The 25952-nt window shown below is 37.8% G+C and overlaps 2 protein-coding genes across 3 annotated transcripts; both read right to left on the bottom strand.

Annotated features, from left to right (window-relative positions):
- Positions 1-1508: 1508 nt before the first annotated feature.
- LOC131777480 (sorting nexin-17) lies at positions 1509-16181 on the bottom strand. Its single transcript, XM_059093787.2, has 15 exons — positions 16035-16181; positions 13651-13725; positions 12702-12884; positions 11471-11581; positions 10154-10244; positions 9809-9893; positions 9008-9077; positions 8324-8416; positions 7737-7877; positions 7464-7526; positions 6046-6150; positions 5723-5800; positions 5225-5308; positions 4771-4884; positions 1509-4068 (listed from the first exon to the last, which is right to left on the bottom strand). The coding sequence occupies exons 1-15, from the start codon at positions 16092-16094 to the stop codon at positions 3970-3972; spliced, it is 1452 nt and encodes a 483-aa protein (XP_058949770.2). The 5' UTR covers positions 16095-16181; the 3' UTR covers positions 1509-3969.
- A 1411-nt stretch (positions 16182-17592) lies between these two features.
- Positions 17593-24812, bottom strand: LOC131777486 (uncharacterized). 2 transcript variants are annotated; one of them, XM_059093792.2, is made up of 7 exons: positions 24464-24812; positions 23613-23682; positions 23300-23416; positions 21002-22309; positions 20208-20314; positions 19578-19627; positions 17593-18937 (listed from the first exon to the last, which is right to left on the bottom strand). In XM_059093792.2, exons 2-7 carry the CDS (start codon positions 23677-23679, stop codon positions 18781-18783), a joined length of 1806 nt encoding a protein of 601 aa, XP_058949775.2. In that variant the 5' UTR covers positions 23680-23682; positions 24464-24812; the 3' UTR covers positions 17593-18780. The 2 variants fall into 2 exon arrangements, with proteins under 2 accessions (XP_058949775.2, XP_058949776.2); XM_059093793.2 differs by lacking the exon at positions 23300-23416 and having other exon boundaries at positions 24464-24811.
- Positions 24813-25952: the final 1140 nt, after the last annotated feature.

The raw sequence follows: 25952 nt of genomic DNA, 5'->3' as shown, positions 1-25952 counted from the left end.
AAAGCGGCCCAGGCATTAAGTGATCGGCAATATTTCTTCTCTTGCATAGATGATGCCATCCATGGGGCAGTAGTAATAATGCCAGTCCATCGCAAGGTTACACGCCAGTATTTCATCTGGCTTCCCTGACAGCTAAGCAGTACTGTATGTAATTATATACCGCAGGGTGGAGAGAGACACTAATAATGAAGGGTTTTTTGCAAGAACATAACACTTAATGAGCCAGCCAGGTCTCGCATCCTGACCTCTTTTACCTGTGATTCAAAGCACTGACCATCAGGCCACTGCATTTCCCACAGGTCATTGAAAAGGACAGCAACTTGGATCAGCTTCGTACTAGAGTAACTTCCTTTCATATTAACTTTGACCATGGCATCAAACATTTTAAGCCTTTAACTCTCGAGTGACCAAGAGAGAATTTCTCCTTACACCATCAATACAATATCAACCAGATAAGTGATGAAATAAAGAAAATATCAATTTGGGGATAATTAGTTGATCCAATATTAAATTCTCTGAACTAACATTATAAGAATTGTGTTATTGACAGTAAGGAGAATTACAGATTTGATCTGAGATTTAAGGGGTTAACAGTTGCACTCGGCTTCCCAACATGTAAAAATGTTTTCTACTTTTCTTCCATGTTCAAATTTATTAATTTGGTGACTCTTCAAAGCTTCCCTTAGCTTAGAGGACACAAGGAAGTTCCCAGTCATTTTGCAATGAGAGAATAATTAATCTTGTCCAACACAATACCAAAAAAAAGTCTCAGAGTGGCGAACTTTTAGTCCACTTCCAGCCATCTTTCTTTGGAGAAAGGAGACAGGAACATGTTTGAGCCTTTTTCTGCCCTGGGGAAGTGGGAAAGTAGAGATACTTACGATTGGTGTTATAACAGCGCGTAAATTTGTTTAAACAAATTCAATTGCGTGAGCGTGCCTCATATTCCTATTGTGCACGCTCATGACATCCGCAAACAAATCCCTCGAGAAAAAAATTTCTCAGCGATTTTTTACTTTGGGATTTTACTACTAAAAACTGGTTAAGACTTCCGTGGCAATTTAAGCTAAACACGGAAAGTTGTGAGCCAGCTAATGAGGAAGAAATGTTTTCCTTAAACAAAGTTATTAACGCGCTGAGGCGTAGCAGAGGGAATATTAACCGTTTTACAACATTCAAACCATCGGGTTGAAAATGTTATAAAACAATTGGTTCATTCGTCAGCTGTGCGTTCATCGAGATATGAAGCACTTGGGAAGTTTGGAGAGCACTCAAGAAGCTAGAGTTGCTCTAAGCTACGCTTCAAGCAACTCTTGCGCATCTTTCGGGCTCCTCAAACTTCCCGCGTGCTTCATAGCTCGATGAACGCACGCTGACGTATGAACCAATTGTTAATTTCCAGTCACTCTGGGTGAATGAAACAATCTTATCATGATCACATTTGATATTCATGCATTATCAACTGATATATGCAGTCAAGAAGTGCTTACAACAGCAAAAAATCAGGTTAATTTTTTTTTATTTTCTCCTTCCCTTGAGAAGGTTACAACTAATTATAGAAAACATTAAGAATTATCATATACAAAAATAGACAATTAAATGTCTTACACTTTAATATAAACTCCTTAAAATTGCTTTTCAAGTTAACTGTTTCATAATTAATGTTCTTGATCAACACTCCACCCTTTCCAGTCTAGAGACCAGGGATCAGGGAGCCCGAGAAACCACAGTCACACCCAATGAAATTGTGCCTGATTTATAATCGATTTTCAAGCAACAAAATCTATGAAGATTGTTGCATCTGTCAAACTTTTCAGCATTAAGTTTCTGAACCAGAATTTGAGAGATGACTGGATAGCAAAGTAAATGATTACAGATTCTGGAACTCACACTGAATCTGCAAAAAACCTCTAAATAAATGAGAAATTTGCATAGAAGTTTGGTGAAATATTTTCTTGTATTCCTGCAGTTGTGGTTTGTTCTGACTCCCTTAACTGCCAATAAGACTGCTAATAAGTTCCCTTGAAAATAATAATTGTCTTCTAATTTTTAAAGACGAGATATAATATTAAAAACTGTCTTAAACTTCACCAATTAATATAATTTCACATAATTTTAGAGCATCAATAGTATTCTGACAACAACACACAAAGTTCTTAAGCATGAGGACAGTTTTTAAACCTTTTACCTCCCAAGATCTGATTGTTAATTCTCCCCTCCAGCTTCTAAACATTTCCTTGTAAATTAGTTATGAGATTTTAGTGTTAGCTCAAGATAACAACTTCTACCTGATTTGTTTGAATATTCTCATTACCATTTTGTTGGATAATGTATGGGAATTATAGGGAGAAGTTACATGACTTGTTAATCACCTCTGGGAGTTAAAGGGTTTTAAACTTCTACGATTAAGTACTGAGAAACAACCCTCATTTATGGGTACAGAGCAAGTTTCAGTTGACTGTGGGTAACAATCTTGTGGTGTCATATCTCTAAGTGAGCATTCATCATGGGAATAGATTGGCATGACTGCATGTTAGCAAAACTAGAAACACAAGTGACTTAAGTCACTCATGCTTATCGCTGATGCAAAACCCACAATTTTTAAAGGTCTCATTCACCCATTAAAGATTGCCATGCTACACTGTTGTTAGATTCTTAAATCCTGTAATACAAGTTACCAGAACAAGTTGTGCAAGTAGCTGACTGGTCCAGCCAGTCATAAATGAGAATTGCATCACTCTCTTCAACTGCTAACTTAACAGGTTGAATGTTTATACTTGCTCAGGACAGGTATAAATTTGTGTTGTGCAAAATCTTTATAATCAGTACATTACCTGAAATCACCACAATCCAATATCACAATTACTTAATTAATGCTGACCACATATTTTCAATCTTCTCTTATAAAATTTGTCCAACATCTAAAATTCAGACTCTTGAATTAACCTATTCCACTGTTTTTTGGATCAAACGAATTTTTTCGGTTGTAATCTCTCACATACTACAATAATTAGTATTTACAGTAGTACCAACTAAATAAAAATGTGCTTCTCTGAGTTAGAAGATAAATGTTGGAAACAAAATCTAAAGCACTTATTGCTATTATTATCACTATGTTGGGTATTGTGGCAAATTTTGCAGGCTAAAATTGGGAATTTGGAGGGCTAAAATGTATTTTAGCATGCTCCAATGCTTGCGTGATTGTTCAGACTGTTTTGTGGTAATTTTTTTCTATTTTATTTCTAAGTGCCCCCAAATTGATGATGACAATAGTAATACAGTTTATTTTACTGTGCATAAATATGTTTTGGACCCTTCTAAGATTGAATCATTTTCACCTGACCTGTTAAAATGGCCCTGCATTAGGCCCAAAACATATTTATGCTGGCAAAAATATAAACTCTGGTGTTTCATCATTAAAATACTTACATATGCAAAATCATCGTAAGTTTTTCTCTTTTTAAATCAAATATTCAGATTTCTGTCCATTAAAATGTAATAAGTCCAATGACAAGTGATAATTAAGTTATTCAACAATTAAAACTAATCGCTGAATGGTCTAGATGCAAGCCATAACATTAACCTTTACGGCATTATTGTCTTATTTAACACCTTTCAGTTTCTAACCTAAGCACTATTTTCATTCATCCTTTAATTTTTGTGCAGCATTAGTGCAGAACAAATTAAAGGAGTTGTTGCCTTTTCTCCCATGAGCATGCTCACTGACTTTCCTCACACCAAATTTTAGCACCCTTGGTTGCAGCTACATATTGCATGACGAAGAGCCACAATCTAAATTTTGCAATCAATATGTTTTAACTTGCAACTGCCAAAATTGAATTTTTAAACAACAAATAACTACCAAAATCATTTACCACTGCTGTTTAAATACAAAAGCCCAGGTTTCTTTGACTATGATGCAAGTGATGTGATGAATGGAGCCATGTGACCTTCAAACCAAATCAGAGTTCAGAGGTCATCATCTCCAATTCCCTCAAAAACTTTGTTTGTTGTCATGGCAGCATTATTTGTTGGAAGAGTTGCTGGTTTTGGTGATAGACCTTTGTTCTGTGGACAAACAAGAGGAATTTGTCATTTGATACAATAAATGAAAGATTTGATAGGTCCAATGTTAATCTTTTTACAAAAAAGAGTTCACTATCATCACATGATCAATTCATTACAGAATAAGCATCTCATAGTGCTTTGCTACAACAATTGAGAGGCTTAGTTGAAAATGAAAGTGAGACAGTCTAAAAATTTAGGCTATTCAATTATTTTTTTTAATTCAAAAGTGCATGAATTTTTTGCTTGAGGTCTTCAACTGAACAGAAAAAGACTGCCCTGCAGTTCTTTTTGGCTGGTTTGCCCTCCATTCTTGAGAAAAAAATGTACATAAAAAACAGGTTTTTAGTTTGATTTTTCCATTGGTCTATGAGACATACTGTTTTTGGACCAATACTCTGGTACTCGTTTCTGCAACACTCTGTTTAGCAACATCCCTATCATGGAGGGAAGTCCAAGCGAAGGCCACTGCAGCCTTTTGTTCAGTTTACTCTGAGCCAGCTTTTTAAACTTAACCACTTATCTTTGCTAATAGGTTTCATTACAACAGCTACAGAGTTTCTGATTGTAATACACAAATTATTGTTTTCTACCAAATTAATCAACAGTTTGGGGTGCAGCCTACACACTGGTTCCACAGTTAAATATAGTGTGTGCCAGAATGAAATTGTTAAGTTGACTGTAACCTTTAACCTCAAGACTTACTGATGACTGTTTTGATGTTTTCTTCCCTGGCGTACTTTGTTTCTGGGGAGTTTTTGGACTTGGCAACGGAGGTGAAGAGTTGTCCAAAGCTTTATTTTCTTGTTCACCATCACCCTGATCCAGAATTAACAATACAAGGTCAACCATTTTTGGCATTCCAGCATCTCTGGATTTCAGTACTACCAGTCTGAAGGATTGAGGTTAGGGACCTAGGGGCACCAGGGGTGGGGGGAAAGGGGGGAAGAGGTAAGGGAGGGGGGAGGGGGACAGGGGTAACATGGAGTTTTTATGCAAGGGAACTCAGATTTTCTACAACCCGCAAAATTTCTGATGCCCAACCTTTACACTTTCAAAACAAAATTTCTCCCTCACTGAAACATGAACCCAAAGAAGTCCCAGGGATGCAGAGCTTCTGATTTTTCACTGACCAATAATAAAGGAAGAATTTTTTTACCTCTATAGATGCATCTGATGTCACAGAATTTTGTCGCTCAAAATTGGGGGAAGCTTCCTGTTTGAGTTTAGCGCGATCTTTTGGCTGAAATAAAAGTAAATAAACAAATAACAATAGGTTTAGATTACAATTATTTGGTCAAAGGTCAATCATCACAAAACAAAGGTTATAGTTCTAAGAACTTAGGTCATGAAATTTTAAGGCATTCTGGGTTATGGACAAAAACAATCCCTCAGTTTATAATAAAAATACAAAATATTTTTTAAAGAAGAAAATTGAATTAGGTGATAGTTAAAAAGGCACCACTTACAGATCACAACACACAAGTCACCAAAAAGGTAACCTAGGAGGTCATAGGTCATAGAGGTCATATTCAGGGTTTCATTTAAAGCAGGTCACCAAAGTCTCCCACTGTCTATAAAACCTCTTATGGCCATACTACTTAATAAGGAAAAAGTTATTGAAACCTCAGCTTATTATAAGTTAAAGGTCATGTACCTTTTTCACAGGTCTTCCTTGCTTCATTCGGAGTATCTCATCCACAATACTCTGAAGACAGAGGCTCATAAGAATTGCCTAAATTTAAAAAAACATGTGACAAATTCAGTGAGAGTATGGTTCATCCTTCTTTTCATCACATAAAAAGAAACACTTCTCTTTTCCTACCCTGCCCCATTCCTGTGTATATTTTATCAACCCATAAACCTCTATGAGTGATAAGCATCAAATTTCTCCCAACAGTTAAACACCTGAATCCAACATCAAGGTCCTGAGAATATAGGAAATGATCACAAACTCAAGAAGCTCTTTTGACTCTTTACCTCACTGCTGTAAATTGTGATCCACTCCATTTCATCTTTTTTGACGAGGTATTCAAATGCAAGTTCCAGATGTTCTTTTTTATCTCCATTTTCATTCTTTTCACTCTAGCATAGAGAAACATGGAGGCAATGACACAAATACTACTGCTCAGTCTCTAACCCTTTAACTCCCATGACTGACCAAGACAGAATTTCTCCTTACAATATCAATACAATTTCAACCAGATAAATGATGAGAATAAGAAAAATATCAATTTGGGGATAATCAATTGATCCAATACTAAATTCTTAAAACAAACATTATAAGAATTGTATGGTTGACAGTAAGGAGAATTACAAATTTGATCTAGGAGTTAAAGGGTTAAAATTACTTTGTCCTGTAACTGGCAACAGATTATGACAGGCTTTATTGAAACATTTGAAATCATTTTTTACCAAAAAGTTGTAAAACACCTCTTCTCGTGATAGAACTTTTTTAAAACAAATGATTCCTCTTCTGGAGAAAAATAGCTCAATTTTTATAGTTAATTATTGTTAGAATTTTGGTACCTTGACAGATAACACACCTGATAAAATAGAGCAGAAGTCATGGAAATTTTATCAACCCTTAACCTTCCAGAAGTGATTAAAATCGAACTTCTCCCTGCAATATCCATAGATTATCCAGGAAACAGGTAATGAGAATATTCAAACATATCAAGTAGAAGTCGTTGTCTTGATCTAACACCAAATTCTTGTAACTTATTTAAAAGGAAATATGTAGTAGCTAGAGGGAGAATTGACAATCAGATCTGGGAGTTAATTGGTTAATGGTTACCAGAATATAATAATTTCAGGCCATGAGGTCTCAGCTCAAACACGAACCAGGTCATTGTGTTGTGTTCTTTGGCCTGAAAATTGATTTTCACAGTGCCCCTCTCCGACCAAGAGTATAAATGGTTATGAGCTTGCTCTAAAGGAAGCCTGACCAAGGGCTGAAGTAGCCTGCTTTGGGATGTCATCCCATCCCAAGGAAGAAACAATACTCCCCTCACTTTACACTACAGAGGCCAGAACAAGCTCTGGCTGGCTGGGTCACTAAGCTCAAAATATTGAGAGCTCCAAGTCTAGCACAGCCTAAACCCTATAACTCCAAGAAGGGATTAACATGTAACTTCTCCCTTTAAAATCCATACATTATTCAGCAAACAGGTAATGAGAATACTCAAACTCATCAGGTAGAAGCTATTACCCTGATCGAACACCAAATTCTCATATTAACCAATTTACAAGGAAATGTGTAGCATATAGAGGGGAGAGTTAACGATCAGATCAGATCAGATCTTGGGAGTTAAAGGGTTAAATATAATTATTACATGGCAATTCCTAAAATTTTGGAACATCTATAATAAATTTAAATTATTTCATAATTCACTTACCGTTGATGTTATTCTCCAGCATCTTATTCTGGTCACCTTAAAGCTCCCTTCTTGGATTTTATGCTACAAAAAAAGAGACATTTGCCTGAGTAACTGAGGCCTTAAGTTACTTTACAAGCATTAGAAATGGTAAAATAGGTTTTCTTCAAGCCAAAAGAGGCTGTGAAACCTTCCTGAGATGTTCCCAGTTCAGCTGATGAGCAGACTTAACACATTGTATTTCCAAGTGAACCTCTTGAGCAAAGCAGTGACTCTATTTAGATATACACTTACACCAGGTGTTTGAAGTCTAAAGTTCAGTTCTCTGTTTCCAACACTGATAATAACTCTTGTGTCTTCTTCGGGGTAGTTTGTTGTGCAGGGTTTAAACTGCACATAGCCATAGAATCTTAGTGACCTGGCAAGTTGCAAAAACTGTAAAAACAGATAACAACATTTCCCAATGTCAGAAGATAAGTTATTTTGTTTTATAATGAACAAGCACTTTTCTGATGCTCACAAACTGCAGACTGTCATTGCAAGATGCATAGCATTGTGTCCACACAGTACATGAAAAGGAAAGAATTTCTTCATGCAACTTAAATTACCTGAAAGTCATAAATGCAACTTAGGTTTCATGTTTTAACCCTTTACATCCTAACATCAGTATGAATATTCTCCATACTGTTCTCTATACATTTCCTAAGGTGCTGACAAGGAGAATTAGCTTAATGATCAAGAGCTTTAGTCTGTAATTGTTGATCATTTCCATTATTCTCATGACCTTAGTCTGTGATTTAGGGGTGATATGGTGAGGAGAAATTAGATATTAGTCACTCTTAGGGGCGAAAGGTTACGCATCAATATAAAAATTGTCTCACCTCTTGCTTGGCACCTTTCTGTTTGAGATCTGCAAGTTTTGAGTGTGCTTCCTTTGGGCCAACTGTCCAACCTCTGTCCAGATCACTGACAGCCTGAGGAGAATTACACAACATCACCATATTTGGAAAAACAGATCAGCTTCTGAATATCTCTGATTTACTAATCGCTCTATAATTAGTCAATTCAGCAGGCTGTACTTTACTGTAAAAGCTGTATCATCAGTTTATGTTCAAGCATTGACCATATACTGGGTACCAGTTTGACCTTGAACAGGACACACATGTCATTAGCGAGTCATGTGTTTTACTGCTGCGAACAAGGTGGAGCCTTGCTATGTAGACGCTAATTTGCCTCTGTGTTTTGAGACTTTTCATAGGTTTTTCTTGGTCATATCACACTATTGTAGCAGGTCCCAAGGTTACAGAAAATTCAGCAGAGAACATTGTGATCCTAAGTTGTCATGAAATTAAAGTTACATGTACAACAGTTCAGTTTAGCCAGGTGTCGTCTTGTAATGGAACAGTTTTTTGCTCAGGGTTACATTGAATGTACAACTATCTTCATCTATCTTTTTGGCACACACAAGAAAAAACAACTTTGTCCTTAACTTTCAACAGAAACCTGGAAGTTTACACCAGGAAGAAGTATAATAACATGAATACACACTTCAAGCTGGAACTTACCTGAACATACAATAAGTTCATTCCAATCCTATCTTTGACAATCTTTTCCTCTATTTTTGGATCCCACAACCTTGGTGAAACAAATCAATTCATTTAAAAATATATATATTTTTTTGTAATGCTTTTCTCCGTGAAATACCTCATTTAAATTAATCATATTGTTTAATATTCCATGAAGTAAGATTGCTCGTAAAACCCCCATAGGCTTAACTCTTTTACACCCTAATATCAGTATGCATATTCTCCATACTGTTCTCTATACATTTCCTAATGTGCTGACTAGGAGAAGTTGTACAACAATCAATAGCTTCTTTGGGTAGTGATCATGTTCTTCATTCTCATGACTGTCATGTGTGATTCAGGGGAGATAGGTAAGGAGAAGTTAGATGCTAGTCGCTCTTAGGGGTCCAGGGGTTACCCAGTAACATTGATCTAATAATACAGGAACTTTTTACATTTTGAAGATTATAGGACCAGAGAAACTTATCTGCCTCTGTAAACCCTAAAAATGACATTTAACCCTTTAACTCCCTGAAGTGATTAAAATGAAACTTCTCCCTATAATATCCATACATTCTTCAGCAAACAGACTATGAGAATATTCAAACTTATCAGGTAGAAGCTGCTATCCTGATCTAGCAAGTGACCAAGTTCTCATTACTAATTTACCAGGAAATGTGTAGCAGCTAGAAGGTAGAATTAACAATCAGATCTTGGGAGTTAAAAGGTTAACAGCAAAAGGAGACTTGTTTTAACCTCAAGTTCCACAGAAATCTCACAGAAAGGACCATTATGACTTACGTTTTTCTGACAGCCACTCTGCAAGTTCCAGTTTCTGACTTCATGGTCAAAAAGGGTGCCTCAAAATCCTGAAATCTCCTAACAACTGTGGGAAAAAAATGACTTCGTTTACAATTCAAATGACATTTTTCTTTTAAGATCTATTCCATTCCTTCAAAAGATCCCAAGATCTCTTGTTGTCTGCCATAAAAATTCTTATGTTGTTAATAACCTAATAGTCCCATTATTGAAACTTTTTGTTATCCTCATCACTTGTCTGTGTTATATTATATTTTTGATATTGCATTGATGCTGCGAGGGGAAATTTTGTCGTGGTCACTCATAGTTACAAATTAATCTACTTACTTGTTGCTTCTCCATCATCAGCTCTTTTAATCAGAAAAAGCCCAAAGTAGTACACTAAGTCTTCATTGAGATTAATCTCTGCCATCAATGCCTGAAAAGATTTCACATAGTTATCATGCATCATAAAAAATACTGGGTAGAGAATCTTTAGGTATTGTTTTACCAGACTGATTGACTCAATGACTAGCTTCCTGTCTAACAGATTGATTGACAAACAGAACACATGATCAACAGCCTGAACAACTGTTTGCTAAGCTGACTGACTGACTGGCTGTCTGGCTGACAGACTGTCTGGCTGACAGACTGTCTGGCTGACAGACTGTCTGGCTGACAGACTGTCTGATTAACTGACTAACAGACTGACTAACTGACTGGCTGTCTGACTGACTGGTTGTCTGACTGATGGACTGATTGACTGGCTGACTGACTCATTGACTGTCTGGCTGACAGACTGGTAGACTGGCTGACTGACAGACTAAATGACTAACTATCTGACAAAAGTAATTTGGTATCATCAACTAACTTGATCACATAAATTGACCACTCAGAGCTCGGACGAAGGAGTAATGCTTGAAATGTCAGCTTTGAAACTTTTTACCGTGGCCAATTTAAGGTACTCATAAATCCAAGCACAAAATCCAGCAGCAACAACCATTTTGAATGACACACTTTATTTGATGTGAAGTTGTGATGTCAACTCAGTCGATGATACCAAATAACCCGGTCATACTCTCCCACTGAAACAGCACCACTGTTTCTTTAGAAACTTAGCCCCTTTATTATCTGACAAAAGACTGACTGACAAGAGTGAATAAAGGGGGTAAGTTTCTGAAGAAACTGTGGTGCTGCGTCGGTGGGAGAATACAGGTTAGTTTAGTGCTATCAACTTAGTTGATAACATAAATTGGCCACCATAAAGAGTTTAAGCCCTTCGTCAGATTGTTAGCCCTTCACTCTGACAAAGGGCTAACACTCAAAACATCAGCCTTTAAACTCTTTATGGTGGCCAATTTACGTTATGAACTCAGTTGATAACACTAAATTACCCTGATGACTGAGTGACTGACTTCCTAGTGGACTGAAGAATTCAGTTGAACTGACTAAGAAACAACAAGTGATTGACACGACTATAACTGACCCTGTCCACTAATCCACTACTCAGAGTATAAAAAATTACAAGACAAAATACACCTGTTAAAAACACCCACTGGTGAATAAGAAAAATAACATTCATAGTCTTTATCAACTGAAGTTAATTACGTAATCACCTTGTTAAAACTGCAAGCAAAAAGCACTACCCACTTTTTCAAAACTCACCTCTAGTATATCATCTGTTCTGTCGGTGGATTGTATCATTAGTGAAACTTTTTGTCCATTCATGAAGTAAACATCAAGTTGAACATTCTCCGGCGAAGCAGATAAAGATTCCTAAAGGCGAACATAACATTCACTATCTGTAAACTATCAATGACTTTAGATTGATGTCATAACTATGCCCATTTACAAACACTTCAAAAATACATTGTGTCTGTTCAGTAATAGATCACAGAAGACATCACATGTCCCAAGAGGCCCAGCTGCGTATGTCACTGATGTTCTCATCACATGTTTACCCTTTAACTCCCATGAGTGACCAAGACAGAATTTCTCCTTACAATATCAATACAATATCAAGCAGATAAGTGATGAGAATAAAGAAAAATATCAATTAGGGGATTATAAGTTGATCCAATCCCAAATTCTTTAAACTAACATCACAAGAACTGTATGGCAGACAGTAGGGAGAATTACTAATGAGATCTTGGGTGTTAAAGCATTAACATCTGTGATCTATTAGTAAACAAACCCACAGCAACAAAGAATGTATTTGTCTTGCATGATAAAAACCAAACAAACAAGCAAACATGATGCTGTTAATGATGATAATATTATCATCTCCAAAATGTATGCCTCAGTCCTCTGACAGATCATAAGCAATAAGTAATTCAAATGCTTCATTTAACCTGTCACAAAATGTCAACACTTTACACCCTAACATCAGTATGCATATTCTCCTTACTGTCCTCTCTATATTTCTTAATGTACTGAAAGGAGAATTTGTTTTGCAATCAAGAGCCCCTTTAGTTGGTGATCATTTCCTATATTCTCCTGACCTAAACCTGGGATTTTGAGGAGATATTGTAATGTGAAGTTAGATGTTTGTCACTCTTAGCGGTCAAAGAGTTCATTACCGGAAGATTTTAGATATATTAAATTCATATATTTGCACTGCAGTGAAGAAATGAAATTACGAGATCCTCACAGCTAAGAACACTACTGAAACAAGCAGTTGAAAATAGGACCTGAAAAAAATTCAGGCCCATATGAGATTTGAACCCATGACCTCTGAGATACCAGTGCAGCGCTCTACCAATTGAGCTAACAAGCCAACTGGGAGCTGGTCAATGCGTTGGGTCCAAATAAACCATCCAAGTGATGAATGATGATTTTAGATATATGAAATTCATATACCAGTATTTGCACTGCGGTGAAGTTATGAAGTCCTTACCTTTTGGGCATTTAGGAAAAAACTGATGAACAGAGAGCTAGTAGCAACCCCAGGATCTTGACAGACTGATTGTAAATATCTCTCCAGGTGAACTCGTCTTTCTTCTACTTGTGCTGGTGTCAAAGACAGAAGCTTTCTTGGAGGGAACTTTGCTACAATTCTTGGCCCAAACTCTTTGCGTAACTGAAAAAAAAACAACAACAAGAAAACACAGTCTTAGACACAGAAGTCTTGTGAACTTGATGCAAATGTATATCAAACAGCTAATGGTGGACACCAACATATCAGATATTCTCTCTTATAAAGAGAGGAATCGTCAATAAATTAGGATGTACTAAAACTTTGTGATAGTATTGGGAGTCAAGTGAAACATTGAGCCACTATCTAAAACAAAAGGCTGGTTTTAAACAAAAAAAAATCCTAGATGGTTGAAGATTTTACTGTTTCCTGACCATCCCAAAGTTTTCTGACTCATGAAAACTCAAAATTGAAGACATTCCCTACTGTCTGGAATGGTCTGCAACAAAATCCCGAAATTGGAGCAGATCCCAAGTGCAATCTTTGAAAATAATGAACACTCCTATTTCTACTATCAAGGATGTTTTGTGACGGTCTTAGCTTTCAACCAATCCTCTAAATGCTTGACCCCAGTAACCCCCAGCCACAAATAAAATGGTATCTGTAATCCACCAAGACAAACATCCAATGATCTCCAGATATATTAGCAAAATCTGGGACACATTGCAAATCATCTTGGATTTTTTCAACATATGAAAACCAGCCTTAAATGTTAAAAACCTACATTTCCATCACTCAACAGCATCCACTGACAATTGACGAGAGCTTCAAATTTTATATTTTTTCTTTCACATACATATAAGGTCACAAAATATTTCTGTAAGACAAATGGCTACTGAAAGATAAAATACTAAAAGCTTTAAAAACTTACTTGTTCATTGAATTGGTAAAGATCTGAAAATCTAATACCACAGTGAAATGAGCCATTGATGTGTACATTGTAAGCCTGCAATTGGAGTTTTAGCATGAGTCAGTTATTTCACAGCATATGATTTGTTGGTTGTTAACTCTTGCAGATACAGTGAATTGTGGTTAACATATCTTAACATTGTAAGGGTGATCAGTGAGTGAATTCTCCCCAAAGCTTTAATACACTATTTACACATATAGGAGAGAAATTTAAAAAATAATCAGAGTCCTGAACACCCTAACATCAGTATGCTTATTCTCCATACTGTTCTCTATATATCTCCTGTGGTACTGACAAGGAGAATTTACACAAAAATCAAGAGCCTCTTCAGTCAGGGATCATTCCCTTAATTCTCATCATCTTAACCCTTTACAGCCTAACACAGGGCGTGAAATTGCGCCTAATACAGGCGCCAATGTGCCTAAAAATTTTTCACTTTGGCGACCAAATCCTGAAAGTTAGTCGCCAAATTGGCGACTAGAACGTTTCATCATAACCTTACCAAGAGATATAGTGAATTATAAAGATTTGCAAAGATAGATCCGCGGCAAACTTCCTCGTTAAGTTTGTTTCCAAAACGTAGCACATGCATCTCAATCAATAACTAGATGCTATCTTGGATTTAGATGAGCCTGAACGTTGTATATCATCCATCCTAGTGTCCACTTTGTAGCACATTAAAGATCTTTTCCCTAACTTAATTTTGGAGGGTCTATCTAGAACGCTGACAGCGTAAAGAAAGATTTTGTTTGTCTTTGAAAATGGTGACTAACTTTTTTTGAATTGGCTACTGATTTGAAGAATTTAGGAGCCAAGTGGCTATCAGAAAAAAAAGTTAATTTCATGCCCTGTAACATCAGTATGCATATTCTCCATACTGTTCTTTATACATTTCCTGAGATGTTGACAAGGAGAATTTGTTTAACAATCAAGAGCGGTTTGAGTTTCCGATCCCTTATTCTCCTGAACTTAATGTTTGATTTAGGGGTGATTCTGTAAGGAGAAATTAGATGCTTATCACTCTTAGGAGTTAAAAGGTTAAAGTTTGATTCAGGGGTGATACTGTTGGGAGTATAACATGCTTGTCACTCCAAGGGAATAAAAGGAATGGGGATACCTCAAAAGATAAAAAAAAATAAAGAAAGAAAAAAAGGAAACTTTTGTGGAATATCCCAAAAAGAATATTACATGATCATCAGTGTGAAAGCTGACTTCAAGATCCTGGAAGTGATAGGATCATTTTCTCAATTCTGTTTTCTTTTCAATGTTGATGTTGTATAATAACAAGTTTACAACAAAGAGTCCGAAAGGAAATCATGAAACTATGGCCCATTTCTCGAAAGACCCTGTAACTTTTAGGGGCTGAAAAGGTGATTTAAGTTTTCTGTGTTTCATTAAAGATTGAGATATTGACAGTTTTAAAATTTAACCAACTGGTTCCTGCACTAAAATCTACTAGATATTTACTTAGAATTAGATTTAGAAGCATTATTTCAGGTCTTTAAAGTTACAAGGATATTTCAGATCCTTGCTGCAACACATTACTGCATTTACAAAATGAAAGCTTCGAGAAAATTAATTTGTAACAAAAGATTATGAGCTTGACCAAAATTAACCTGTAATTGCATAGTTTAGTATGCATCTCATTATGCACGTCTGAACTCATTCACGATTATAGCTCATGTGTAAAAAATAGTCCACTAACAAATTACATGCACACTGAATTATCATACCAATGAATATCATTGGATCTAGATATGAGGGCAAGCGTCAACCATAATTTCAAGAAATTGTTCACGTGGTGAAGAATTTACGAGAGCTACTGCATGCTGAGATAAAAGTTTGATAGCAGGCTTCAATGAAACCAAAACCAGAAAGGAAAAACTACAATTTAAAATACGATATACCGGTATTCTAAATATATGTTACAATATAAAAGAAGACAGATAAATATTATTGTGGAAGATAACATAATTCAAAGTGCAAAGATAAAATATCTTTGTTTCTGACATCTACAAATACAAACTTTACGCAGTTGAATTAAATCCAGCCGGTGCTTATTCGAGCGTGTTGATAAACAACGGTACCGTTTGGGGATCAACACCAGCTCTGACAAGCTGTCACCTTTCGAAAGAGACATTTGTCTTTCCATCAAAACCCAAAATTATCATGAGATCGTTTTCATCTCAGTTGCGCAAACCTTTTGACAGAAAGTACAATCTTCTGAACTAACATCATTTGAGATTCCAAGCGAGCTAATTTAAAACTCAGCTGGTTTTCAACTCTACAAAGTAAAGTTTAGAAGATCGATAAAGTATGACGAGTTATAAGAGGTTAATACTCGCCAAATAATTAGATCCATTCTTGTCCTTACGCTCGATCGTATCAGGAACGGAAAAATGCATTCTGTTGTGCAGTGCAGTCCAAGAGTCAAGCTAAAACAATCTGTGCTTAATTCATAGACACCTTCATCATGTGTATTCCATCAGAGTTCCATCCTGTGTTTGCAAGTTGTGATCACGTGTTCTTCGGGTGCCTGGTACCGAACGAGCGGGACGAAAATTTACCCTTCTCTCCCCTCCTCAAGGGTTTTATTATAGGAACTAATTCGGCAAGGATCGCTTCAACTTTTTAACAACCTAACCAATTTCTTTAGCCTCGCGAAACAAACCGAGACAAGCAGAAGTCAATGAAGGGAGCTGCTGTGCCCAAAAATGTTTTGATTTTCGATCTGTGGGGTTCCTCGATCTTCTTTAGAGACGCGGGTTTTTACTCGAGGTAGATGTCTCACTTCATGTGTCAGGGTCCAAGTTGCCAATACATTCGTAAAGCGGAGCTTCTTCTCGCGATGCACAAGAGTGGAGCCCCATACCCAGGGAAAAAAATGTTATATGATAGCTGATTATTATTATCTCGGCCGTGAAACTGTATTTCGCATTTGTTGAAAATACTCAAAAAACAGGATAAGTTGACGAAAAGCTTCTTCCAGGCTCTCGATTAGTAAGGAAAGCTCGTTCCCTTTTTTCACTCAGTTTCCCACAAGGTAAACTGATGCCTGGAGCAGGGAACGTCGACCCGAAATCCGTTCTTAGGGCCTTTCCGCACGAGTGGACAAAGCTAGAACTGTCCTAACAAAATCAAAGGACAAATTTTGTCATGAAAAATATTTGTTTCGTCTATTGCATCCGCAGTAAAAATTTCAAAGCCGTAAAATTCCATCAGCGACTGATCTGTTCATAAGACCGACCCGCATAGTTTGCCAAAGGATCCCACCTCCAGTTTCTAGGATTTATCCTTAGTCGTTTCAAAATTTTAGAATCTCCGAGTTTTGCAACAGACAATTTTTGCCTATCTGGCAAACTGATTTCAGTTCAATTACACTCTTGTCGTAGCTTTTACGACAAACGATTGACAAGTTTATCACAGTTTTGTATATCTAGCCAATTTTGTCCAGTTTTTACGCTGGACAAATTTTGTCGGCGATGCGATTGAAGATTTGTCCGCTTCGGCCAAAATTTGTCAAGTAGCGACAAACCATCCGTACTTGTAAAATGTTGGTAACGACAGAAAATTTGTAAAAATAAACAAAATTTTCGCTAGTGCGGAAAGGCCCTTAAACAACTTAATTCGTTGAAATAATCATCATAGGAAGAAACGGGGATTATTTGGAATCATTAATAGAGTTAAGGCCAAAGAACCTAAGCAGAGCCCCCTGCTCAAACGATGGACCACCCCTCTACAAATTTCCTTTCTTCGTATCGCCTTAAAATAGGAATTGGAACTGAACTACCCGATCTTAACGGCTAGGACAAACTCCAATCGCGATCCATTCTAAGAAAATCCTTGCAACTAAAAAACAAATCACTATCGTTTACTTGTTATACCTGATAATTTTATTGGAAGTTATATGTCATCTACACTAATTACACTTGGAGTGAAGAACCTTTATTGATTTTAACACCGATCAGGGTAGCCCCTTCAGATGCAAAAAGCCGTCTGTTATCAATGGGAGCCCTGACAAATTGATATGCGGTGTCTAAATTATTTTTACCTTTACGTATCACAAGAATAGCAATTTAATTTTAATTCCTCAACTCATTTTCATTTCGAACCTAAGCAAATTCTGGATTTACATTTGATAAATTAACTGACCCCTAGTTGTATTACAAAAACTTAAATGCCTAAAACGCCTTACATACCTATCTCCCCCTATGCTTTTTGTAATTATATAACGTACCTGTCATTTGGATTACCTTAGAACCTTACAAGAGGTTCTACTTTAAAATATAAAAATCGATCTTTTGTTTGACATGTTTTTTTTGGAAAACGTCAAAATCAGCCAAGAATGGATCAGTTCAAAAGTGTTGAATCATTTGGAGTATGTCAGTCCTGGAGTGTCAAGGTTTACTCAACATAATGCTAGCTTCGACAACAGAAATAATTCCCTTATAATATAAATAACCAGGGACATTATATTTATGAAAAAAGGAGGTAAGTTTCTAAAGACACTGTGATGCTGCGTCGGTGGGGGATTATATCAGAGTAATTTAGTATTATCAACCGAGTTTATAACGTAAATTGGCCACTGTAAAGAGTTTCAAAGCTGACATTTTAAGCGTTAGCCCATTCTCAGAGCGAAGGATAGGACAGGACTTTGCTCTGACGAAGGGTTAACGAAAATCTTTACGGTGGCCAATTTACGTTAACCCATTATATTTAGTTCAACTTAATGGAATCCTTGAGATTGTTTGGTAAGATAGAAAAACACAGTAAAAAGAAAAAAATAGACCCTGGTGAGGAAACAAGGATGCCCTAAGATGAAGAAAATTAAAGCATATGGGTCAAAAAAGACTTCGAAGATTGATGGTAGATTTTTCTCGGTGAAAAAAATGTTTGTTTGTTTCTTCAAGTCTTTGAATCATCCTCGATCCCAGACTCTCTCTTCTTTGCACTTCTAAGGGAAGATTGAGGAGGAGAGACGGGTCTGGGAACTAGCCGGTCGTAGTCGGAATACATTTAAAACGTCACATGTAGTCTATAATCTTTTGTCTTTAAAACCTATAAAATTTTCCGCGAATCCTTGCTTGATATTCAAGGCGCATCATGAAAAAATGTCTTATCCACAACTAGACCATTGATCATTCCTTTCTTGACTTTTCTCTCCAGTTTCGCGACGTCACCGAGAAGTTTGAAAGAGACCATTACCTTGGAGAATCTAGGTGAGTGTGATATCGGCTCACGAACCTCTCTGTTGAGGAGAAAAATAATAGTGTTTGTTGTAGTCCAGTAGTCTCGGCCCCTAGTAGAGGTTAGGATTATCGAAGACGAGGCCGTTTCCGTGATTTATTTTAGTAAACTTTCAAGGTGAAACAAGAATGTGTATACACCGCTAGCACATGACACCGCTCCCCCAAAAACATTCCCAGCATGCCCGATTAGTACTGGTAACGCAACGCGTGACAGAATTGTGATGGTGATAATGAGAGAACGATTAGGAAAACTTCATTGTCATGGCCTCAAGCATAAAAGCGCTTCACAAATGGGTGTCCTAAAAGCCAAACGGTAAGGAACTAAGGGGAGGAGGGTGGGGACTGCCAAATTAAAAAAAAAACGTCACAAGGAGCTAACAAGAACTTAAAGTCAAAATAAGCAAACTATGCCTGAAGCGCGGAAAAGCGCGAGCGACTGAGCGGGGATTGGTTCTAGTTTGCATCTGATTGGTTACGATAGATGCCAATTATGGAGCATGATATATCAGATATACCATATATATCATAATTGACCATAAGAAATTGAGAACGTTTTTTAATATAACCCTATGACCAAATGAAAAAAAAATATCTATTATTATTTTAAATTTCTCCTTTTATAGAAAAAAAGACACTTACGAGAAGGCGATTTCGGAGACCACTGCGTTACTACCTAAAGCGTTTTCAACCTGTATGTGAAAAATGTAAATATCAAAGTTTATGATCCATCAAATATTTTTTGCTCGCGCGCGATTGGTCTAAACGCAGCACGTGACCGAATATCCCCCCGGCTAAAACTGCATGTTATCTGAGAATATCACCCGAGCGATATTCCTCAATTTGTAAACTTAACGTCCACTACGATAAGTCTACGTACGTATTTTTGCGCCAAATAAGGCCATTGTGATACAAAAGAAGAAAAGGTAAAAAAGGTAGAACACGTAAGTGTCTCACTCATATCCTAACGTGACCCTTAATTTGCTTGAAAACGAAGGCAAGGGTAAAGCCTGTCATACGAAAATGAGTTTTATTCTCAAACAGACACAATTCGTTTGCACAAGGATTGTTTAGTTCCTGTCTTCATATCGAATTTGGGGGTTTTTGAAACTCGGAACTCGGCCTATTGTGACAACTTCAACCCAGGAGCGGTAGGCTGCGTCCTCATTTTGAACACCTGCAGACTTATGTGAACGAGGTTTTGAAATCAGGATGTCCTTTATTAGCTTGATTCTTCTCTAGTTATCAGCATCAAAACAAATTATTTCTCACCTCTTGTTTCACGTTGTTTGCAAGAATGTTGTAAGCCGCTGAATTCTCATTTGCATAACCACTATGGAAATCTTGATTCAAAACAAACGACACTTTCCTCCCTTGTCCTGCAAAGACAAATGATTGACGAAATCAAAGCGTTACGACATAAAGAAAACTTCTAACGAGTAAGCGTTGAAAAAATGCTATGAATGGAAAAAAAAAGTATGAAAGATTGTCAAATTCTTGTGAAAACTTACTTCGTGACTGGTGTGACGCGGCGTTTCGTGTCGGCCAAAAGACTTCTCAGATCCTTTGCGGAATTAATAATGTATCTAAACGATATTTTGGCCCAAACGAAATATCGCGTCATATCAGACACGAAGTATTTTATGACAAGTATTCGATAATCCGTCTTTGTATGAATTGTAACTCGTGAACATGCAGTTGAGGGTTCTTCTGTAACAGGGGGCCAAACTGCCTACATCTTGAATTCGCGAACGAGACTTTGAGCACGATGCTCAACGAGTTTGCTTATGGATTCCAAAAAATATCTAGAGAGTCTTTTACTGAGACGTAATATAGATATAAAAGTATTGATCAAACTTAATATTAGGGACCAATAATTCTGCACGTGCGATTAAATTGTCTCTACATTTCCTTGTTATCCACTTTAAAACAATTCCTTGCGATCATCAAATTTTTTTACAGTCTCACGACGAGGTGGTAGATGGCTATGTTATATCGTTGTGACTATTATAGGTCTCCACTAAAACTTCTAATCTCTTCTAAGAGTAACTAGGTAAAGGTTTTACCTAAATCCGATAGCATTTGTGAATTGTCGTCTGCGGCTTTCACACGTGGTACTTCATTCCGACTAGACGCTCCTACGGTGTGATGAGTTATTTTGATGGCCTGGAGTTTCCCAAGTTTCATCATCTTCTCCATGAGACTGATTCTCTGGTGGTGTTGAGGCGCTACAAACAGCTGCATACCTTCCACCTTTTCAGCTGCACCAGATCCCGAAGCGGAAGCCTCACTGTCATGGAAACTTTTAATTTCAGGAGGACTGGGCATTAAGGAACCGGACCCGGACCCGGACCCGGACCCAGAACCGGAACTGGTGTCACTTGTGACCACCAGAGGTATACCACTATCAAAAATGGCGTCCTCGATCTCGTGTAAATCTGTCTCTGGCTGTGCGTCTTCCTTGCCAAACCCCGAAGCATTTTCAGGGAAGGCGATCTTAAGACGGGCAATGCCTTCGGAATCGGAACCTTTGGAACCGGAACCTTCGGAACCGGAACCATCGGAACCAGACCCAGATGCTTCGTCATCGTAAGGACCGGCAGTTACATCAAAATGAGGCTCCACCCAAGCCTTCTCGTTAGGCGCAAAATCACCGGAGGCGCTGCCAGAAGCGCCAGCTCTTTCTTCCGCTCGAGAGATCACTGAACGCGAATTGATTCCCCCACCATCTCCTCCCTGCTCGCCTTCAGACTCGTAACACGCATAACCGGAAGAGCAACCGGAATCGGATTCTGAATCAGTAGAGGAAGTATCAAAGGGTGCATCATCTTCTCCGGAAGTGAGATCCTCACCGGATCCACTAGCAGTGGGAGCGTCACTCCTTTGAGCCAACTGCTCCCCAGACGTTGGCTCGCTAATCGTGACGCTGCTACCATCATTAGAAGCCCTTTTAGACAAATCAGGGATAGATGTTTCAGATCTCCGGATCAAATGGAGCTCTCTGTCGCTTCCTCTGTCGTTTGCGCCAGGTTCAATTCTAACAACAGGCCAAAAATTAGCACCAGCAGAATCAATACCGGAACCGGAAATAGACTTCTCCTGATCATCTGGCTCGTCTTGCTGTGCGGTTTCTCCAGAAGATTGATTATCTGTTTCTTTGTTGTTTGATTCTCGAAAACGAGGCTCTCTGTAACTCTCTCCAGACCCTGACAGGCTTTGAGAGGAAGAGCTATCATCAATGTCCTCTGATTTTTTACCAGATTTTGCTACCCTGCTACCTAATCCCTCAAAGTCTGCAACAACTTCCGGTATCGCTTTTTGCCCACCACTACCGGAAGCGCTCATTCCTGATGCACCCAAATCAGCTAGAATATCTAAAAAACGAAAAACAGCAGTTAAGGAAAAAAAAAAATGAGGCTGTTGATTGCTCTATTGTTTTCTCGTAAATCTTCTTTTTGTTGTCATATGTCATCAACCTAAAAAATTATTAGTTAGTGTAGGTGTAAACTGCTGATTTTCGAGTGCATTTGTAATTATGAATTTAGACAGATGTAAGGCAAAGATTGAATTTGGGGTGTTTCCTTATGGAGGGACTGGGACCGAGAAGCCCCCTTTGGAGCAGTTTTGAGAACAATAAGTAAACTAAAATGTGCATGTTGCACCTGCTTCGGGAATTAAACACGGGTACTAGCAGTGGATGGGGTGAGCTCCTTCTATAGCTCCATCTTGTTCAGGGCGGGAAAGACGAGGGAAAAGCTGTGAGGAATTTCCAATTCAGAAAGTGGGAAGTAATCTAGGATTTCAGCGGTTTTGTTTGTCTAGACATTTCGCACTAACTTCTTCACCGCCGATCAGGTGAAAAATTCTGTAGTTTGTGACTTGGTCACTCGTGTTCTCCAGCGCTGAATCTTTTAACTCCGATTTTTCATTGGCTTTTTCTAATATTCCCTATGTTCTGACTGATTGTTGAGATCACTTTTATTTTGGTTTGACGAAATTCAGTTGAAAAGTGCTTTATTGAAACTTGCGATGTTTGCTTTTGCAATCGATTTACCTTCGTGTCTAATGTAATCACAACGGCCAATCAGAGTACAGAAGATGATCACAAGGAACCAATAGGAACTCAAAGTAGAAACACGTAACCGACCTCAAGCGCGGGAAAACCTCGTGACCAAATCGTTCTTGATATTACTTCTGATTGGTCCATGAGCGAGTTTTCTTGACCAATCAGAGAGCAGAGTGAAGCTAAACCAAAGCAATCCTGTATTTCTTTTGAAACTCAACTGAAAATAGCTCTAAAAGAAATAACATGTTTGCTTTTTCAGTTGCTACAATTAGTCATTAAAATAGATTAAAGCAGTTACCGTCACATCGACCGCAAGAGTACGGACACACTAGAGTCATGTAATCCTTGTAGTCTGTCATTTCACAATATTGATGTTTCGCCCATTTTCCACAAAGCTCGTAATGATCGCGGCAGTCTAGTTAGAATTAATGTTGGAACAGCATTAGAACAGTGTTGGACCAGCGTTAGAGCAATATTGGGACAGCATTATAGCTTGAAGTTAGATAAATATGATATCAAAGGTCAGATGTTACGTACTCGTAGCTAGCAGGGGTGGGGGGGGGGGTGGTGCATGACTAGGAGAAATTCGAACTTAGGTCTCCTCCACTTACCGTTAAAAGGCATCGCATCGATGAAATAAAAACTCGCCACAACTGCACATACAACGAGGACCCTCATGCTCTACAAGATAAAAAAATCTATGAAGTTTTCTGGGCAACAATAGTACTTCTGAACCTTTATTTAGAAACGGGAAAGACAAAAGCTTTTGGTCTTATAATATCGCACCTTAATACACATATCAGATTGGGTTTCGATCAACAAATTGATATAACAGATCCAAATACCATCATTATTTGTGTGAAAGCAGTGAAAACAAATTAGTTTGGTCGATAATTGGTTGTTAACTTCTCCAGTGTCAACTGGAGAATAAGTTATGTGCAGGTTATTTATTGTATTCCATGCTATAGTTATGCCTTTAAAAAGAAAATCAACTCGGAGATCATAAAGTCATACGAATTTCTACTTCCAATTATCATGGTACCCCTCAGCGCGGGCGTCAAGGTTTGCAAAAAAACGCCATATCGTCTTAAAAATGTTTTTTAAAGACACGTTTTTGCGTTATAAACCTTAACGTGAAAACATGATGTAAGTTTACTCAGAGCCACACCAGAAACTAATAAATAAAGTAGTTGCTTTGAGCGCGAATCGAATAATTATATTCCTAGAGGAAAATCGAACTGCAAATGGCGGGGATCATGTTCAAGATTTGAACAAAAAGTCAGTTTTCGTGAGATATCCAGCTAAAACATTTAGTAAACGGGACTGAGTTTGAATACCGCTTATTCAAAGTTGCGTACTAACGTTCCGTTACTGGCATAATTTAGAATGTTATGGTAGAATTCGGATTACTCCAAACTAAAAACCATGAGAAATAACTCAGAAACTTAGCTCCTAAACCTACCTTCTCTTTGAGTATGTAGTCGCTTGATCTTTGGGAAAATGAAAGCTGTTCTTTTGAATGTCGCACCGGACTTCGGTGGTCTTATTTCGACAAAGACAAGAACCTGCTCTACCAGTCAGAGTCCTTTTGTCTTTGTTGGTTTATTTTCGTCAATAGCGCCTTGAAATGATGAAAGATTAATGTCTTTTGAGCAGGGACCAAAAAATCACCTCAGGAAGAAATGATAAGAGTTACTCGAAAGCTTAATGCTGTCAGCAAAAAGGCAAATTCAGTGAATGGCTATAGAGAAGAGCCACGTAGTGTAGCTAACATTTAACTTTTTCCTTATCCCAAACCATATAAGCTTATATGAGAGACTTCTGTTTCTAGATCATTCACCCTCTCGTTGCTGAGTCGGTCGTAAGAGTGAAGAGAAATGAGTGTAAAAGTTAGTGCCGCCGCGTGAAGTTTTAGTTCCCAGTTCTCGCACGGCCCTGACTAAATTTTTCTGATGTCCCTTTGTTTTATTTTTCCTTGACTTGTGCGGTGCACTTAGCAAAAAAAATTTAAAAAAGAGGGTTGTTGTTCGTATTCTAGAATTTCGTGTTAACGAACGCTCTTACGCAGAACACAGATATCACCCTACTGCTTGCTTTGTAGTCATTGTGTACTTATAAATGAACAAGATTTCGCAAGACGGGACACACTACTTTTTGACTGATGGCATTACATACTTTCAAAGAAAATTCTTTAATTTTTACGCAGGCTGTGGATTATTTGATCCATAGAACTGCAGGACTTCAGGTGCTTGCGCAAGCGACAGGAGCAGAAAAGACTCAGAAAGCTCTTTGACAACAAATTAAAAGTCTCTTTCTATCCCCGCAATGCATCCTGGTTGAGCGTGGTCCTTCAAAAGCCACTTTATTGTCAAAACTAAAACAGTCATGAATAATTAATGAACCTTTTGTATTTCATCAGGTATGACTTTAAGTCTTAATGGACTCGATGGGTCATTCACCACCACATCATTTTAAATTCAGCTGGAAATACAATAAATTTCCCTGGCAACGTGCAGTGTGCGTTGCCAGGCATGAGGCAGCAAACCTTTTTGGAACCTCTTGGACGTTCTCCCTTCAACGTTCTCTCCATTGGCTAAAAAAATATCTTTGCGTTCTTCTAAGGCAAATCTTCAGAGAGAAATATTCCGATCTGCGTGAGATGCGTTTTTTTTTCTTCTTTTTTTTTACAGGAGGAGCTTACGCCGAGAATTTTCTGGGTCTGAAAGAACTATGATGGCCGAGAAATTTGCGAATTACTGAAAATTAAAGTCGAGGCGCTGTGAGGGGTGTTGGAAGATTCCTAGATTCCAGGCTTCCAAAGCAGCTCACGGTCATGAGAAGATACTGACTCACGCACAAGAGTGTTAGGTTGGGAGCAGAAAGTTGATTCTCTTAATTTAACTTCCGGGCAGTTGAACTTCTGGGCAGTTAAACTTCCGGGCAGTTGAATT

The sequence above is a fragment of the Pocillopora verrucosa genome, chromosome 5, assembly GCF_036669915.1.
Source record: "Pocillopora verrucosa isolate sample1 chromosome 5, ASM3666991v2, whole genome shotgun sequence".
Classification (NCBI taxonomy): Eukaryota; Metazoa; Cnidaria; class Anthozoa; order Scleractinia; family Pocilloporidae; genus Pocillopora; species Pocillopora verrucosa.
The sequence above is the reverse complement of the archived record's forward strand: the minus strand, read 5'-3'. Positions and strand labels throughout refer to the sequence as shown.